At 40.0% G+C, this 19,060-nt stretch overlaps 1 protein-coding gene across 1 annotated transcript in view; it reads left to right on the top strand.

Annotated features, from left to right (window-relative positions):
* Positions 1-19,060, top strand: part of pcsk5b (proprotein convertase subtilisin/kexin type 5b) — a 101,009-nt gene that overhangs the window by 76,909 nt on the left and 5,040 nt on the right. Inside the window, exons 24-33 of the mRNA XM_088336024.1 lie at positions 542-604; positions 1,386-1,437; positions 2,144-2,289; positions 5,656-5,862; positions 7,881-7,964; positions 9,565-9,751; positions 11,067-11,281; positions 13,747-13,989; positions 17,511-17,747; positions 17,815-17,995. Of these exons, the coding sequence (XP_088192150.1) occupies positions 542-604; positions 1,386-1,437; positions 2,144-2,289; positions 5,656-5,862; positions 7,881-7,964; positions 9,565-9,751; positions 11,067-11,281; positions 13,747-13,989; positions 17,511-17,747; positions 17,815-17,995 (1,615 nt within the window). The remainder of the gene's footprint in view (positions 1-541; positions 605-1,385; positions 1,438-2,143; positions 2,290-5,655; positions 5,863-7,880; positions 7,965-9,564; positions 9,752-11,066; positions 11,282-13,746; positions 13,990-17,510; positions 17,748-17,814; positions 17,996-19,060) is intronic.

Here is a 19,060-nt window from a genome sequence, read left to right as displayed (position 1 = left end):
TGCATGGCAACACAAATTCCATGAGAACTATGAGCTAACTGTTCAAATAAGAAATTCATTTGTTTGTAATCACATTCCTGTCATTTTTCATCTTCTGTGTCTTTGATTAAAATTATGACCATTAGAACAAACAAGACCACATCTTTATTTGTGACGCCCTTAATCACAAAGCGTCTCAAAGGGCTGCACAGACCACAGATTATTGCCAACCACAGACTATTATTACAACATTCCCTGATCTAAAACCTACATGAGGGTAAGGAAAAACTCAAAAAACTCAACATGAGGAAAATGAAGAAACCTTGAGAAGGGACCGCACATGAAGTAATTCCCCTTCCGGGATGACCAGGCTACAATGGATGTTGCAATATCAAATAATAAACAGATATTGTCAACATAATGAAAATGTGTAATCGACCACATCTGGAGTTTTATGATATTTCCATTTGGTCAATCTTATCATTTGTTTTTTAGGTCAGTTTTATTTGTGTTCGGCTAATTATTTTCATTTTTGAATTGCATGTCACTTTGGGATCTCAAGGTGAGCTTGCAGAGGCAGCAGCATGCCTCCCCTGTGATGACGGCTGCAAAGAGTGTGAGCACAGTGAGTACACAACAAAGATATAACCTTGGAGGATACACTACCCTGTTATGTGCAGCATTTGTGTTTTATTTGTATAGTCTAAACCAAGGGTCAGAGAACTATGGCTTGCGAGCCATATATATGCTCTTTTCATCAGTACATCTGGCTTGGGGATAAAGTGAATGCGCACAATTATTTACTGTGTTGTTATAATCAAAGCCAAGACAATACTGAATATACGTAAGGTTCGGTCCATGTTCTTAACAGCAGTTTACAGTCACAGTGTCGCACCAACAGACCTCTTTTTGTTTATACGTCGCTAAAGAATCTTTTCTATGTAAGATCAGTAAATAAATGTCGAGACACTTTTGAGGAAAACCCACAGAACAAACTGTAAACACTCAAAAACACTAGCAACGCACTCAGAGCAATTTGATTAGGTGACCGGTGTGAATGGGCGGAGCTATACACACCTCGCACACTGCTTCTTCCTCTCACACAGTGCCATCTGCACTGAAAGTAAATACGAAGGTATCCTTATACGCAGTATTTTGTGACATTTTTACAAAAGAAAAAATGTTTAATTTTATAATAATTGTAAAAAAATAAACGCTTGCTTATCACAGGTTCTATTTGGAACGTAACCCACACGGAAAACGAGATATTACTGTATAGAGATATACATTATCTGAATTCGCGGTGACAATTTATGATGTAGTTACATTTGATTATGTTTTTAATGTGTCACATGATGAAAAAATTGTTGTGCCATTCAAGAGTGCTAAACCTAAAACTTTCACAGAGCACCCGGATGAGGGAACAATCTGTACCCAGTGTGAAGATGACTTCTACCAGTAAGTTGTTAATCCATATTTTATATATTGATATGATTCCAACTTAAATCACATCGAGAAACCAGAATTGACAAAATTCAGACTGTGTTGTGTCCAATTTAAAAAAAGAAGAACACCAACAATAAGTATTTCTGCTGATGTTACCGTATTTTCTGCACTATAAGGCACAGTGGATTTTAAGGCGCTTCCCCCTAAAATAGTCTTTTGTGATATACTTTTCACAAATAAGGCACACTTGACTATAGGTACCATGGAATTGAGACTTCAAGAACTACAATATTTATTTGTGTATAACTGTTGGGGTCTTATGGTATACAATAGTGCAATGATGACCAATTGATAAGTATCGCTGATTAAAATTGCAATAGGAATTGAACCTGGATCATGGCTGTGAGTGTGCCAACTCTTTAACACTGGACCACCAGGGGTACAAATGGTGTACAAAAAGGCATCAAAGCTTATCTCATTATCACACTATTTTTAGTCATGGTGCCAGAAACACTGTTTTGAATTGTATATAAGGCACACCGGGTTATAAGGCGCGCTCTCAAACTTCTGGCCTATTTGGGGATTTTAGGTACGCCGTATAGTCCGGAAATACGGTAATTCAAGTGAATTTATCAGACCCCTGTGTGCACATTTCTCTGTTTTGTGTGTGTTAATCAATGCATTTTTATTATATCGGCATTTGTGTGTGCGTGTGCAGGCTGCATTCTGACTGCTACAGGTCTTGTCCGGATGGCACCGTAGGAGACCCTGATAGCATGACGTGCTCTCCGTGTGATGACCGGCACTGCGCTATTTGCGACCAATCGCAATGCTACTGGTGTCAAGTTGGATTTTTCCTTTTGGGTAACACGCCTTCTTTTGTGAGGTTGCGTTGAAAAAGGGCGAAGCGTTGATCTTGGGTGGGCACAAAGCGCAATTTTTTAGGTGACCTCATAATATTGATGGGGACGCGTCCCCGCCATCCAAGCCAAAACTATGCCCTTGTCTGGGAAATTTGTGTGTACACCTGTCTCTTCTTGTCAATAAGGGGGTATGGGAGACTTTGGTGTCATTCCACTCTCAAGAACATGGGGCATTTGAAATAGGTGATCAAAGGCAATAAATTACATTTTATTTGTATTAAAATGAATTAAGAAAATATATTAAATCAGTTGAAATCATTCATAGATGCATCTCCTTTTTTGCATCTCGCAAATCGTGAAAAGTCATGATCAAAGCTATAACACTGTGAAAAAGCTCCAGAACCCACCTTAAACATACATAGAAAAGGTAAAAAAAGTTAACATTTAGAAGGTGATATAATGAAGCTTATGGAGATGAAAATGAAGCGTTTGAAAAAAAATGTGTAACATTTCATTTGAATGTTGTAATATTACAACTATAGGTTTAGGGTAGAAGAGTTTTCTTTCAAATAGTTGTATTCATTGTCAGAACAGAATTATGTTTGGTTGGTTGGTTGGTTGGTTGGTTGGTTGGATCCCGACACCACCAGGGTCGTAGGTGCACCATTTCCTGTTGTATGTCTTGGGCAAGTACAGCCTGGTGGCGCCCGTCATTCTCCAAGCCAACATATGTTTCCATCCGGTCTCGAACCGGGGACCTTACGCGTGTTAGTCGAATGTGCTAACTACTACCTCGCTGAAGAAAAAGCATCACTTGCATGATTGATTGCTTTTTACGGTTAATAACACAAATAATAATTCGTAAAGTGTTGTTGCTTAGCCAAAAATTTGCCACCTGTGAAAGTACTGCACCTGCGGTCTTGGCTGATACACAGAAATCCCACCTAGAATCACTGTGAGTCTGAACATTAGCACCCAATGGATGCTAATGTGATGAAAGTCAAACAGAAAACAACTCTATATCCTTTTGGAAAAAAACAAAAATGCTGGGTTGTATAGGTTTAAGTAATATTTTTACAATTTGTTTTATTCAAAAGTAATAAACCTAGGTACCGTAAAAAGGATGTCCCTTGTAAGTTAGGGGAACATTGGACAACAGGGAAAATGTTAGAATGTTCCCTGTCTTGCTAGTATGCATTGCACTAGGATTAGAGTCCCCTGTTTTCACTATATCAGAAGTTATCAAAAAAGTCACATTTTAACCCTAAGGGCCCGGTCACACAGCCGTTTGCGTCTGTATCGCGGGTAAATTTTTGCGTTTTTTTTTTTTGCCCGTGGTTGCCCGCGATGGAAAATGCGCAAAATTGGCCAACCCGCTGTTCATCGGTGGTATGCCCGCAAAACAGACGCCGGCGACTGTTCCGCTTCCTCATCGCGTCATTTCCGCGTCATTTTCTCGTGTGGACCACGGGTATAAAAGCTCCCGAGCCGGTGTTGTGCCCAAATCCGACTCCTACGCAACCACCCACTCACACGTGTAAAGCTGTGTACCTGAGCTCTAAAGTAATGAGCAGCGCAAAACTTTTTCGCGCTGCCAACCGCGCGTGAATTTCCGACTGCGTGTTAAGCACTGCTGTATCTCGTCTGTATAGCGATCTCAAAGCGTCCAATAGCGTCCGCCTGAAATAATATTTGCTGATTTCTGTGTTTTTTGCACATTGTTACTCACAAATGTTTCAGATCATCCAACCAATTTTAATACCACACAGAGACAACCCGGGGAATTAAGAAAGGCAGTTTTAAAATGTTAATTCCATTTATTAAGGTACAAAAACAATCTAAAACCTATCAGGCCCTGTGGTGAGAAAGTAACTGCCCTCTGAAGCTATTAGCGAGTTGGGCCAGCTTTGGCAGTGATAACAGAAATCCAATGTTTACGATAATTGGTAATAAGTCTTTGCAACGCTGTGGAGGAATTTTGGCCCACTGTTCTTTGCAAAATTGTCTCAAATCTGCCATACTGGAAGGTGCCTGTTTAAGGTCACACCCAAGCATCTCAATTGGATTTAAATCCAGACTTCTACTTGGCTACTCCAGAACCTTTGAGAGGTGGACTTTGTGGTGTGTTTCGGATCGTTGTCCTGATACATGATCCAAGAGCGCTTGAGTTTGAGGTCACAAACTGATGGCCAAACGTTCTCCTTCAGGATCTTCTGGTGAACACCACAATTAATTATTCTGTCAATAACAGCAAGTTCTCCTGGTCCTGAGGCGGCATAGCTGCCCCAGACCATTAACACTGCCATCACCTTGCTTTTTTTTTTGTCAAATGCGGTGCCATTTTTACGCCAGATGTCACGGGCTGCACACCTTCAAATACGTTCATTCATCAGTTTACAGAATTTTTTCCCTGAAAGTCTTGAGGATAATCAAGATACTTTTTGGCAAATGTGAGACGACTCTTTGTGTTCTTTTGTGACAGCAGTGGTTTTTGCCTGGTAACTGCCATTTTTGGCCATTGTGTTTTATAGTGGAGTCATGAACTGACCTTAATTGAGGCCAGCGAGGTGTGCAGTTCCTTTGATGTTTTTGAGGATTCTTTTGTAACCTCCTGGATGAGTTGTCATTATACTCTTGGAGTAACCTTAGTCGGTCGATCAATCCTGGGAAGGTTTGCCACTGTTCCCAGTTTTCTCCATTTGTGGATAATGGCTCTGACAGTGGTTTGCTCAAGCCCTACAGCCTTGCAAATGGCTTTGTGACCTTTATCAGACTTATACATTCCAATCACTTTTTTGTAGTTTCTTCTGAAATTGTTGGGGATAGTGTCATGTCAATTGCATTCTTGAGATTTTGTAGCCTACTTTACTTGGTCTAACAGATTCAATTTAAGTGATTTTTTTTTGATTCAACACAGATGGTGGCATTCGATTTTGGGTGTGGCCTGTGTAATTGAACTCAACTTTCCCCAAATTGTGGTTAGTCACAATTAATTTCTGGTTTATTAATGAAAAGGGAGTGGGGTGCGTAGTTAGTAGTAGTAGCAACTACTTACCTTGATAAATAAAATCAAAATTTAAAAACAGCATTTTGTATTTAATCGGGTTGTCTTTGTTTAATATTAACATTGGTTTGATAATCTGAAACCTTTGTGTATCATGAATATGCATAAAACACAGAATTTCGGTAAGGGGGCAAATACTTATTCATCGCACTGTATACTTTCTGTCTAAAGACATGAGGAGTGAATTTACAGTTTTATTTTTTTTGTGTTTTTTTTTCGATAACCAGAAGCTCAAGTTCACTTTTCCATAGCGCAGAAGGACAGTCCCCTTTCCGGCCTATTGACATCTTCGTGTTTGTGTAGGTGATAGGTGCGTGGAGAAGTGCCAGACGGGCTCTTTTGTAGACATGGAGAATCAGGAGTGCGAGGCGTGCCACCGAACGTGCAAGACGTGCGGCGGTCCTCGGTTCGATGACTGCGACTCGTGCCTGGACGAGCTTGTGCTAAAGGACGGCCAGTGCGTGCGGGGAACTCAGCTCGGGGCCTGTTTTAGTGGGCACTTCAGGAACGGTAGGGAAAAAAAATCTTCATTTCAGACCCAGATTCTCACCAGCCATATTGGCAACATGGAGGGCCCATAATATTGAAAAGTAACTGAATTGAATGGTCTTTATTGTCGTTGATAACAACATAGTGAACATGTTTGCAACAAGACTACGCATGGTACGTCAGGGTAAACACGTTATAAAGACCTTCAAGAGAAAAAAAAGATAAAAAATGTCACGATAAACAGGTAAAGGTATTTACAAGGTAGTACTAGGAGACTGGCCTAATTAGGAAAAATAGTGCATAGAAAAATAGTGCATTGTAACAATATTGCAATAAAAAGAAGTGTAATAACATTTAGCAGAGAAATACAACGGGCAAGATATATATTTTTCCCAAATGGCCCTGCTGAAAAAACCTTGAGGCGGTGGTCGGGTTGAGAAAAATCTCTTATAATGTTAATGGCTCTGCTGTGGTATCGCAATCCACCAATGTCCGCCAGACTGGGCAGAGAGCAACCAATTATTTTCTGGGCTGTGTGTTGGTTACTCTTTGTATGTTTTCTCTGTCTGCTGCCATGCTCCCAGCGTACCTGCCCTATGTGGGAGAAAATCTAGAAAGAAATACCTACAAATATATGCAGTGTAAATAAATAAACACAAAAATCCTTCACGTAATACCCAAAATATATGATATAATTGCAGTTTATTCATTTATTTATGCATTTATCTTGTCATTTATTTTTGTTGGTATTTATTTTGTTGTATATTTTGTTTAAGTAGTTTGTCACAACAAAATGTTAAATTTAAATAAGGGAGGAGGATCAAACTGGCTGAGCTTTCACCCATTGGTTGTAAAGGCATTGCATTCGTGAGGACCACACGTTGATCAACCAATAGGTGAAAAGGTTAGGCAGTTTGACCTGCCCCCTTATTTGAATAAGAATTTGTTGTTTTTTATTTATGTGTTCATTTATTTATATAGCATATATTTTTAGGTATTTATCAAAGGTGGGTAGTAACAGAGTACATTTACTTTGTTACATTTATTTGACTAAGTTTTGGCAGAATTTGTACTTCTAGGAGTATTTAGAAATCCCTATACATTTACTTATATTTGAGTAAAGTTATGAAGAAAAAAACGGTACTCTTACGCCGCTACATTAGGCAACATTGAAGTCGTTACTTAGTTCCTTAAAAAAAAACCTCTACATAAGTACGTGTCTGTCTGTCTCCGCTAAGGCGCATTTATTTTGACGCAGAACTCCGCCAGGCTTTACCATGTTTAACCAATCAAACTTAGCAACCTCGTCAGGTGACCCTATTCGACTTCAGCGGGGGAAAATTTGTTTATGGATGAACCAGATCGAATATGTCGCTTAGCAATACCGATTATAAAAACACAGAAAAGGAGAACCCCCCTGGCCTCACATCAAAGGAATGTTTCCCTTAAAAAGGGTGCCAAACACCAGCTACAATATGCAATGTCTCCTTTGTTCGAGTTGATGGGTTAGCTTGTTGTTCTGCTACCAGAGCCTGTTCAGATAAGTATTGGGGCTTTAAATGTGCTACTTGGTGCTACTTGTGCTTAATTTATTCATTTGATTTATACTCTTTTTATTTTATTGTTAATTAAGGAACTTGAATTTATGTTGATTTTTTTTTTCATTTACTTTTAACTTAAATGTATTTTTGTGTTCATTGGATGGACTTGGACAGTTTCATGATCTGATTGGTTGTTTAAAAAAAGCAATAAATATGACCAGGCCACAATTACTCAGTACTTGAGTAATTATTTCATAAAGTACTTACTACTTTTACTCAAGTAAGTATTTGGAGGACTACATTTACTTCGACTTGAGTAATATTATTCTGAAGTAACAGTACTTTTACATGAGTAACATTTTTGGCTACTCTATCCACCTCTGGTATTTTTTTAGACATTTATTTCTACAAATAGCCGGATTGGTCCTCCATAGTGCCTTACTTTGCACATCCTCTGTGTCAAATTTATTGAGAGGTTGTGTGCGTGTGTTTTTCCAGAACAAGGAGAGTGCGAGTTGTGTCATCCTTCTTGTGAAAGCTGCCTTGCCGCACTAAGAGATGACTGCATCACCTGTCACAAAGGTGCCTTTCTAAATTTGGGGATATTTTGTGGGTTTTTTGTTGTCAATATAAAGAATACAGTGTATACTAAACGGGATTACGAAAACAAGGAAATCATTTAAAACTTTTCTAATAAGTTTGGAGTGTATGGATATAGGAATAACTAATTACTGTACATAGAAGATTATCTGAATGATTTTTTTTTTAGTGTATTGGAAATTTGTGTATACTTGTATGTTTAAATGAATGCGTTTGTGTTTATATTTTATTTAAGGATTTTTCTAGCTTTAATTTTGAAAATCTGTAGGATTGAAACAAATGATTCTTTACTGAAATCAGTGAACAAATTTGCCTGTAGGTGTTGCTTGTACTCCATCCTAGATATTTTTTATGAAGGATTTTAGAATTTCCTATACTGATAAAAAAAATATTAACTTACATTAGTACTTTGAGTTCTGATATGAATTACTAATCCCAAGAAAATTGAATTAATGAACCAGGCCGATTGAAATAGTACACGCAATTTATTAACACAGAGAATCAATGAAAGGAAAAAAAGGAGGGGGGGGGCAGTAGATTATGGGAGTTTTTTACCACTGAAAGTCTGGAAGTTACGAACACAAAAAAAGTTTCCTGCTACAATGCTAGTCGATTTGGGGAAATTTCCTTGTCCAGAAATAAACGCTCATTCCCAAGACCTAGCAACATGGTTCTAAATCTATATCAGGCACCTTGCTTGTTGTTGTCGGGAAATTTGGTTTCTTGCTCGAATGGTCGCAACGTATGGCCCACATGCTTATCTCTTTGAATCCACAACGTATGAAATAAACTAAATGAGATTATAAATGTAGATTTTTAAACTTTTTAAGACCAAATTTTTAATATTTGAATAATATATATTTTGTTAAGATTATTTTGTATTATTATATATTTATGAATGTTTTACTATAAACTTGCCAAGCTCTGCTTTTGTCAGCTCCTTCTCAAACTTGCCGTGTTGCATTACTTAAAAACTAGGTGGGCCGGATCAGTAGAAGAATGTCAACTTAAAATGTTTAGCTAATAGTAGTTTTTCAGGATAGTGCTTTTATCATTCAGCCTACTTTTATTAATCCACCCTAGGTATTATAATCATGGATGACAAAGGATCTTTTCTAAGAATAACACATTTATTAACACACAGTAGTAGTGAAAATAATAATAATAAATAAATAAAAACATGTTTTTCCATGACTTGTTTATTTTAACAGTTGAGTGAATGCAGTTTTACACCTGAACCAATTTACCATGCTATACAAACTCAAGTGGGAGCTATGACAAAATATATAATTTTTGCCTTGACTAAAATTAATAACAATAAATATTTTTTTTTAGTAGTGCATAGGCAGTAGGATTAGACTACATCAGATGAAACTACTAAACTGAGATGATATCCTTTACTCTTATAGCAGCAAGGGCGAGCATCTATTTTACAAATTATACATTTTGATAGAAGTGACCTTGACTCACTTCTTTTTTGACATACTAAGAAATTTATAGCGGGCCAGATTAAATAATCCAACCAGTTGTGGGCAATATGATTCACATGCCTGATCTAAGCAGTCCTTTTGTTTTTTTTTAGGAAACTTCCTGACATCCGACCAGAGGTGCGTGACCCACTGCCCCGCGTCCACCTTCATCAATGTCAATTCAGGGCGCTGCGATGCTTGCATCGATGGCTGCGTCACGTGTCACGACCACAACTCTTGCCAGCGTTGCCGCGGACAACTCTTTCTGCAAGACGCGGCCTGCGTGTCGCAGTGTGAAAGGTTATTTGCCTTCATTTGAGAAACGTCTGTCAGCACTAACATCCAGGAAAATCGGACGCAATAAAAAACATTCGTATCGGAATTTGCTCTAGGGCTGCAATTTACAACTATTTTAGTAGTCGAAGAGTCAATGACTATTGAAATGATTAGTCGAATAATCGGATAGATAAGGTTTTTAAGGGTCAGCACGGCAGGGCAGTGGTTAGCGCGTGTGCGGCACAGTTCTGAGGATAATACATACTTTTGAAACACTCTATATCAAGAGTTCCTTTGGGTGTTGTATGTCATAGGAGTCACTAGTGATACTATTATACGTTTGAAATGCCATTTCTTCGGTTTTCAATTTTTCCTTTGTAGGGTAAAGTTATATTTACTTTTCATTTTATATTGAATATGTCATTCCTGCGGGCAGCACTGCGGCTGAGTGATTAGCACGGCACAGATCTGAGGTCATGAGATCGAACCTTCCTGTACGGAGTTTGCATGTTCTCCCCGTGCTTGCGTGGGTTTCCTGCGGGTACTCTGGTTTCCTCCCACATTCCAAAAACATGCATGTTTGGTTAATTGGCCGGTCCAAATTGTCCCTAGGTATGAATGAGCGAGTAAGTGGTCTGTCTCTGTGTTCCTTGCGACCGGCTGGAAACCAGTTCAGGGTGTCCCCTGCCGACTGCCCTGACTGCTAGGATGGGCTCCAGCACCCCCGGGACCCTACTGAGGATAAGCGGTGCAGATAATGGATGATAATGTTTTTAAATTTAACATGAAGTTGATTTGATTATGTGGAAAATGATAATGAATACAGGAAAAATAGGTACAATGAAATATAATTCTTCTATTGAACATACTGCGGATTTGTACAAAAATTAATCAAAATTGCCCTATCAAAAAACAATTAGACACAGTGTTCAGTCAGTAGAGACATATAACCAAGATGCCTTACTTTGTCTGGCGACAGTAGCTCAGGAGGTAGAGCGCTCGTCTTGGGATCAAGGGATCCCAGTTCGAATCCTGGCTCGTCCGTGTTACATGTCGAAGTGTCCTTGGGTAAGACACTGAACCCCTAATACCCCCAATAAGCAGGTTAGCGCCTTACATGGCTGCAAGGCCGCTAATGGGAAATGTGGAGCACATTGTGAAGCGCTTTGGGAAGTCATTGACTTGAAAAGCGCTATATAAATGCAGATCATTTCATTTCATTTTCATTTCATTTCAATAGACAATTCGCACCTGATTATAAGCTGCACCCAGTACGTGCAGGTTATGCTGTCGGATTGTCCCTATCGATATGGAGACCAAAACTTCTATTTCTTTGCAGAGCCTTCCCCGAAAGTGGCTCTTGCCGCCCCTGCGCTCCCAAATGCATGACGTGTCATGCCAACGCATCCTTTTGTCTGAGCTGCGACTCTGGACACTTCCTGCTGGAGCACGGTTGCGTACGTGAATGTCCCCCCGGCTACTTCAATAAAGACGCGCAATGTCTTCGCTGTCCCCCCAACTGTATTCACTGCAACCAGGACAGACTCTGTGACAGTAAGTCAACACAGAAAACTTCCATGTGAAATCATAAATAGTGAAAGTTTGGTCAGGAGGAAGCTGCGCAACATTTAAAATACAAAAAGAGTAAAAAAAAGCCAAGTCACTTTTAGAACAATTGAAATCTAATTACTGCGAATTCCAGAATACAAACCGCTACTATTTTTAATCAATTTTAAACACTGCGGATTTTTTCTTCTTTTTTGGCATGGGAAAATATGTTGGCCTGGAGAGGGATGGGCGCCACCAGGCTGTACTTGCCTAAGACACACCCCAGGAAATGGTGCTCATATGACCCAAGTGGTTAAGGGAACCAACCAACCAATGGGAAAATAATTTTGCTCAGCAACAGTAGACCATAGAATAGTCTGCAGAGGTTCAATCAAATTGTATTAGTCACAGGTTCCATTCTTGTAAATCGGTCACTTGTATATGGGAAATACTCAAAGAAAAGCATATGATGTGGCATTTAAAGGTGGTGTCCGTAACTTCAAAATATTCTACTTGCTGATGCCATCTTCTGGCTGGAATCATCATTGCAGTTCCGTTCATTGCGCGTGCACTTTTGTGAAAATCTTAGATGAGGGGTTTGGGTCGGCATTCTGACTGCACTTAACTTAAGTTCACCATTATTATCCTGGAACAAAAGAAAACCGCAACCACATGTGTGGAATCACTCTCCTCCCCCCTTCCCCTTTCCTCCAGTCTAATACCCTCTGTGGCTGGAACACAGAGGCTAAAAGTAACAAAAGCACATAGGCGCGTTTGGAAAAATATGTAAAAGCTCTTTGAACTCAGTTGGGCATTGTAAACACATAAGTAATAGAGAAAGTATTTAATTTTGAAACTTTTGAAGGACACCTCCAACGACGCACCCCACCTTTGAGTAAAAGGCGATCACTCTGCCAGTTGCAGAAGGAAATCGAGCTGCCGCCCGCAAACTTGTCACAAATTAATATGGTGAGACGGCGGAGTCGCCAGCAGGATGAACAGTGTATTCGTATCATACATAAAAGCAGCAAAACAGGGGCTCGACCTTACTTTATTAAATATTGACGACGTATTCATAATTTTTCACCCACAAGTCCCTATACGTATTGGAATTAACCAGCAGTGAAAGTTATTTATCAAAACACTGTATCATCAAAGTTATTGTCTGGTCGCTGAAGTTCTTCTTAATCCTCGTGGAACGATGACAAGTGAATGCAATTTGGTCCATTACCTGACCACAATTAATGACTAAACCACAGAAACATGTCTGTGTTGCAATCTGCCACTATTCTCCACAGTATAACTTCCCAGGCGCTGTCTTTTGGGCTGGAATGAAATATGTGCTAATTTTTTTAATCACTTCAGTAGTCTCCATCTTGAATGGTCAGATGATCCGAATAAACATCATGTAAATCTCCATCTCCAAACGGAAGAGCAGCTTGAGCGACAGACTGCCGTCACAGTCTTGTTCCACGGACAGACTGAGGAGATCATTTCTTCCTCATGCCATGAGGCTCTTTAACTCCACCCGGGGGAATAAAAGCCCACATTAAACCACAACCCCACATTGCATATTACCCTATTTTTATTACAGTGTGTACTTTATGTAGCACTATTTAAATACTCTATATCAACATGTTACATTGGGTATTTATGTATTATATTCCTTTTACTTTATTATTGTTTTATTTTCAAACCAAAGAATACTGCTGGAAGTGTGAATTTCCCTTCGGTGATGAATAAAGTATCTATCTATCTATCTATCTATCTATCTATCTATCTATCTATCTAGCTAGCTAGCTAGCTAGCTAGCTAGCTAGCTAGCTAGTGTCAAAGCTAATCAAAATATTAACCCTAACACTAGCTAGCCAAATTCCCCACCCGGTTGGAGCCAGGTATGCTTGTACAAAGGCAAAATCGAGTTTGGTTCTTAAATTGGAGTTTTCAGCTTTTTATCAAGAGCGCTCTGTACTCTGGAATTTATGGTACATTAGTTCACCTTTAGAAGTTGAATCATGGGGAATTCGTTAAAGGGACTCAGTGCAATACTTAACCATAAGATGTCACTGTATTGTGTCGAGCAATTGAAGACGAATGCTGTATACAAACTACGGAGACTCAAAGTGACCAAAATTCACCATTTAACTTTTCCCTTTCGTTCCAGGCTTTTTTAGTTTGTTTGGCTACTCCTAGCAGCAAGATAACGGACAATTATGCCAGCTCCCTTTAGTTGAGGCTCATGATATGTAAAATAAATGGGTAATTTTTGACCAACAAGTATTTTAAAACATGCAGGTTATTTAAATCAAAATGTCTTTATAATGAATTGTTTTATTTTACCACCAGGAAATGCTGAAAAATACACACTCAGACTATAGCTGCCCATATCAGTGCGGGGATCATTTTTTTTCTAAATCTTCCAGTTCTACTCTTAATTTTTATTTATTATTTGTGTCTCTTTCTTTTTCTAGAGTGTGCCGATTACTTTTTCCTCCACTCGGACGATTGCGTTGCCGACTGTCCCGCCGGCTTCTTCCCCAGCGAACAACAACGGGAGTGCATCCGTTGCCATGCCGATTGCGCCTCGTGCGAGGGGCCGGATCACGACGACTGCAACAAGTGTCGCAACCCTAAAGCGCGACGTTATAACGGGGACTGTTTGCCCCAATGTCCCAGCGGCACCTACTACCAGGAGGAGGATGGTGAATGCAGAGGTATAGACCAGGGATCGATTGATATGGGTTTTTCAGGGCCGATACCGGTTCTTAGTATAAACAGGAGGCCGATAACTAGAGGTGAGAACTTGGGCCTGGACTTGAATCAGACCCGAACCCGGTTCGGGAATTAAAGTCGCTTATCCCAAAGAAATTATCATTCTCAGTGTCGGGGTATAAGATCCGCCGCTTCTTCTTTCCTCCTCTATTTGGCTTATGTCATTTCTGCTTCCCGCCAACAGCTTACAAGCTTTATAAACTTTCTGCTTTTCGGACAAATATTTCACTATTTGCAGCTTGTAGTATTCAGAATGTGATATTCTTTTCGGTGCCATTTTGTTCAGTTTCACTTTCACTTTTGTTCACTGCAGGTCGCTGTATTGTGCAATTCGCCAAAACATCCATTTTGGCGGTGCACTCAAAGTGCGCACTTTGTTTGAGGGACTCAGCCCCAAGTAAACTCCAAGCTGCATAGTACTTTGGCGATAAATTAAAGTCTCTGGCTTATTTCGGGCTCAGTTATCAAATCAAGTTAATCCGTCGGGTTTAGGAGGGGTTCAGTTTATATACTCGCGACTCGGGTCGGGTCGGGCTGGATTTTTTTTGGGCCCGATCTTACCTCTACTTATAACAAATATTTGGAGGCGAAAATTATTTGCTGTTAAAGCTTTGAAATTAGCTTGAGAAATTTTCAATAATGCAAAAATAAAAGAATATTTGTTATAAATTCAAATAAAACCTTTACAGCTTTCTGAAATCCCTTAAAGTAATGAATTAGAATGTCATCACAACTAACATGACTAATCTTTCTCTTAAACCAGAGAGTAACATTGCAGGAAATAAAATTAGGCTTAGCAGCAACTTGTATAAAAGTCCATGAAACATTTAGATAGCTCCCTGAAACTTTTTACAATAGTCTTAATACATAAAATCGAAAAAGTGCGATTGAATTTCAACAGAGCTCGCTAATTGAAAAGTGTGGGGACTCCTGTTTTAGAGACAGATTGACAAACTATTGTTATGGTAAGAGCAAATCAGTCAAGCTTCAACTTTAGTGTGCTTTTTATTTCAATCGAACAGACACGATTGATTGATGAACTAATGTTTAAATTAGAGCTAACGTATCAGTCTCCACCTGAACGCACCTTTTAAACCAGATAGCCACAACAACTTATTGGATATGAAATAGACATTGCAAACGCGAGCATTCCTAATGATGTCCTCGATCCAGTCAGTTCTTTTAATGTTTGCGGTAACAGGCCGCTATTTGTGCACCGGTACACGCAACAGCTGGGTATTGTTGTTTTGGTAAATTGCGACTCTAAAAACACAACTCACCATACAAATATTCCCTTGCTTTATTCCAGTGGTTTCCAAAGAGTGGGGCAGGTCCCTTTGGGGGTGTGAGGCTATGTCAAGGGGAGAAGGGGTGTATTTGACTTGGGGGACTTTTTTTTTCTAAGTAATCACAGAATAAAGAGCTATTGCACTACGCTAGGGGGCATAGTAGCATAGTGTTTTGTTTACATTCAGCCTCTACACCAGGGGTGTCAAACTCGGTTTAACTCAGGAGCCACAGAATATAACAAACATTCTCTTGGGGGCCGAACTAGTAGATAAAAGAGAAAGAAAAAAAGAGAAAGAAATAAGAGAAAGAGAGGAAAGGAAAAGGAGAGAGTGTGGGAAAAAGAAAGAGAAATGGAGGAAAAGAGAGAAAAGAGAGAGAGAGAGAGAGAGAAAGGGAGAAAGAGAAAGAATAGAGAGAGAGAGAGAAAAGAGAGAACGGGAGAGAACGAGAGAGAAAGAGAGAGAACGAGAGGGAGAAAGAGAGCAACAGAGAGCAACAGAGAGCGAAAATGTAAGAAACAAAAGATAAAAAGAAAAATAGTGAAAGAGGGGGAAAGAAAGAGAGACAGAAAGAAATCCAATGAAAAATAGAAAGAAAGACAGAAGGAGAGAAAAGAGAAGAAAAGAAAGAGAAAAGGGGAGACAGAGAGAAGGGAGAGAGAGAGAGAGAGAGAGAGAGAGAGAGAGAGAGAGAGAGAGAAAGAAAGAGAGAGAGAGAGAGAGAGAGAGAGAGAGAGAGAGAGAGAGAGAGAGAGAGAGAGAGAGAGAGAGAGAGAGAGAGAGAGAGAGAGAGAGAGAGAGAGATGCAAGTACAGTGTCTTTGTGAGAGGCACCTGGCTTTGGCAACATGTTTTTCTCTAGCGCTTCTCTAAGCGTTGTCTCACGGGCTGGATTCAACCCCTTAGTGGGCCTGATTCGGCCCATGGGCCACGTGTTTGACACCACTGCTCTACACAGTGCATTAAGATCTAACAAGACAATAAAATAAAAATTACAAATATTAACTCTTGAGTGCTATAGATAAATGATAAAATGCAAAAAAATATTTGAATTCTATTAACCAATTTAGACACAGATCTTCTGAAAAACAGTTAAAAATTTGAATTAAAATGAGTAAAATGAAAAGCTCATTAGTCTCTCAGATTAAATGCACTTTTCTTCGGAGCAATCAATATCATTAGAATGAGTCCAAATTTGGCTAATTTTTCTGCTTTTTATACATTAAGCACACTCTTTCTTTGTTGTCTTTCATATTGTACTCAATTATTACCCAACACCTATAGAGCCTGTTCCGTGTTTGTAAACAAGTGTGACGTAGCCAAGCTGGGCACACAGAATGGCAGAATTCATGTCAGTTTATAGCAGCCCATTTACACAAAAAGATCGTGGATCAAAGATGGAGACTGCTCAAAATAGCACAAATTATGAAAAGGAGCAAAATAGGGACTTTATTTTATTCATCAATATCGACAAAACCTTCTTTTGATCGGCTCTGGATTTCTTCCTTTTAAGGTAATGGAAAAATTCAAAACTTGGCCTTGAAAGTGTTTGTAAAGTACTTGTATTTGGCCATGGGAAAGGTGTACGAACTCTGAGGACTGAGAATTGGCCAATCAGCAACAGAGATCTCAAGTCAAGGGGTGTCGGCCCAATCGGCTTGAATCTTGGCTGTCTGAAACCTTCCTTGGTGGTGCAGGAAGCATTTGTTGTTTTTTATTTTATTTTATTTTTTTCAAGTTTTTTTATACAATTGAATGGCCAAGTAGCTTGAATCTTTTTATTGAATCTTTTTATTTTTTTAAATTACATTTTTCTTCCTGCAAAGGAGTGAAACCGAAGCGCAGATATAACATCTGTTGTATCATGCATTAAATTACTATCGATCCATTATGTGCACCTTTTAGCTATCTTCGGGCAGTGGGCAGGGGACACCCTGAACTGGTTGCCAGCCAGTCGCGAGGCACACTGAGACAGTCAACTGACTTGATCATTCACACCCGGGGACAATTTGGACCGGCCAATTAACCTGACACGCATGTTTTTGGAATGTGGGAGGAAACCGGAGTGCCCGGAGGAATCCCACGCAAGCACGGGAAGAACAATGCATTATATATGATAAAAAAAAATGTCTTTGTTAAAAGTTTGGTAAGTACATGCGTCTTTGATGTACGCAGACTGCGACCATTCCTGCCTGACGTGCGGAGGCCCCGGGCCCTCCTCCTGCCATAGCTGCGGCACTGAAAGCCGCCTGGATGCTAGCGGTCACTGTGTTTGGTACAGCCCCTGCCCCCCGCACACTTACCAGGACGGCCGTTCGCAGTGCCGGCAGTGCCACGCATCCTGCCTGGCCTGCTCCGGGGGCCCCGACCCCGACCGCTGCCTGGCCTGCGACCGGCCCCGCTTCCTGCTCAGTGAGTGTGTCAGGCGCCCTGCGCTCTATCCAAGACTCGTCGCCATTACTTTTTGTTCGCTTGGCAGACTCCACCTGCGTACTGCAATGTCCCGACGGTTACTACGGCGACGACAAGAAAGAGCGTACCTGTGAGAAATGCCATCCCAGTTGCGCATCGTGCGCAGGACGCCACAGCGTGCAGTGCCTGGCCTGTAGGTTGGGTTTCTTCCGGCACGGCAGCAGCTGCGTACAAAGCTGCCCTGAGAGGTTTGTGTCGAATATGTAGAAATACATACATAAAACTTACAAATATATACCATATATAAGACCCAACCCCCCGAAAATAGTCTTTTGTCATCTATTTTTTCTTACATAAGGCGCATTGCACCTACATTGCAAACGACAGTAAGAGCTACCGTACCTATTCTTAAAAAACCGTTGCACATTTCATGGACTTACGGTATATTATACACTTACGATACTTACGATACTTATATGCAATTATTGATTGGTTGAAAAATGACACGGATCATAATCGCTTAACATTGAATGCAATGCGGACTAAGTACTAGTGCTGGGGTCTCTAACGTCCTGCCCCCTAAGGACAGTCGAGGTGCCTGGGGACTTGTTCTAAAAGAAGCCTACCGGTGCAGGTTATTGTGATTTTTTTGGGGGGTGAAATCATCTTTTGAATGTCAATTTAACCCTACTTCCAAAAATTACCCTGGTAACAACATAGTAATTGGATTATAAGTTGTTGCGCTACCTTTAAAATTGCTCGTTACCGTGCTAGTTACTTACAAAAAGTAGCTCTCAGCTTAAAAGAGGTTGAACAACCGTGCACTACTCACAGTACCAGAAACAAATGGTAGAGGATGCAGAAAACAGACCTTTTCTGAAAGATACAAATAAACTCAAAAAAGATCTGATAATTCATCTTTCTTTAATAGGTAGTTCGAAATACGCACACCCTTTTTTAGTGTTGCTAGTGGATTGAGAAGCGCTTACTACATCAGAAGCAAAAGAGCAACAAAGAGCAGAAGACATTTTGATTTATGAACTGTTGCTCCATGCTGTAATGACAATTGAATAACAAAATTGTATTAACTTATTACAGTACTTGTTACCGAATACAGTAATCACGTTTCAAAAACACCCTCCTTTGAAGCATGTTACTCACAACACTGCCCAGCTATTTCCAGAACCTGTCCGCGGACTACTCCGGTGTTCTCAGGGGGCTATCGGGTTACCCACGAGCACCCCGTTTGAGACCCTTGCACTACACACGATATCTAGATAGATATCTAGATAGATAGATACTTTATTCATCCC

Source organism: Urocampus carinirostris, chromosome 5 (assembly GCF_059441175.1).
Source record: "Urocampus carinirostris isolate Australia breed hairy pipefish chromosome 5, RoL_Ucar_1.0, whole genome shotgun sequence".
NCBI lineage: Eukaryota > Metazoa > Chordata > Actinopteri > Syngnathiformes > Syngnathidae > Urocampus > Urocampus carinirostris.
Note: the sequence above shows the minus strand (reverse complement) of the source record. Positions and strands in the feature narration are given on the sequence as shown.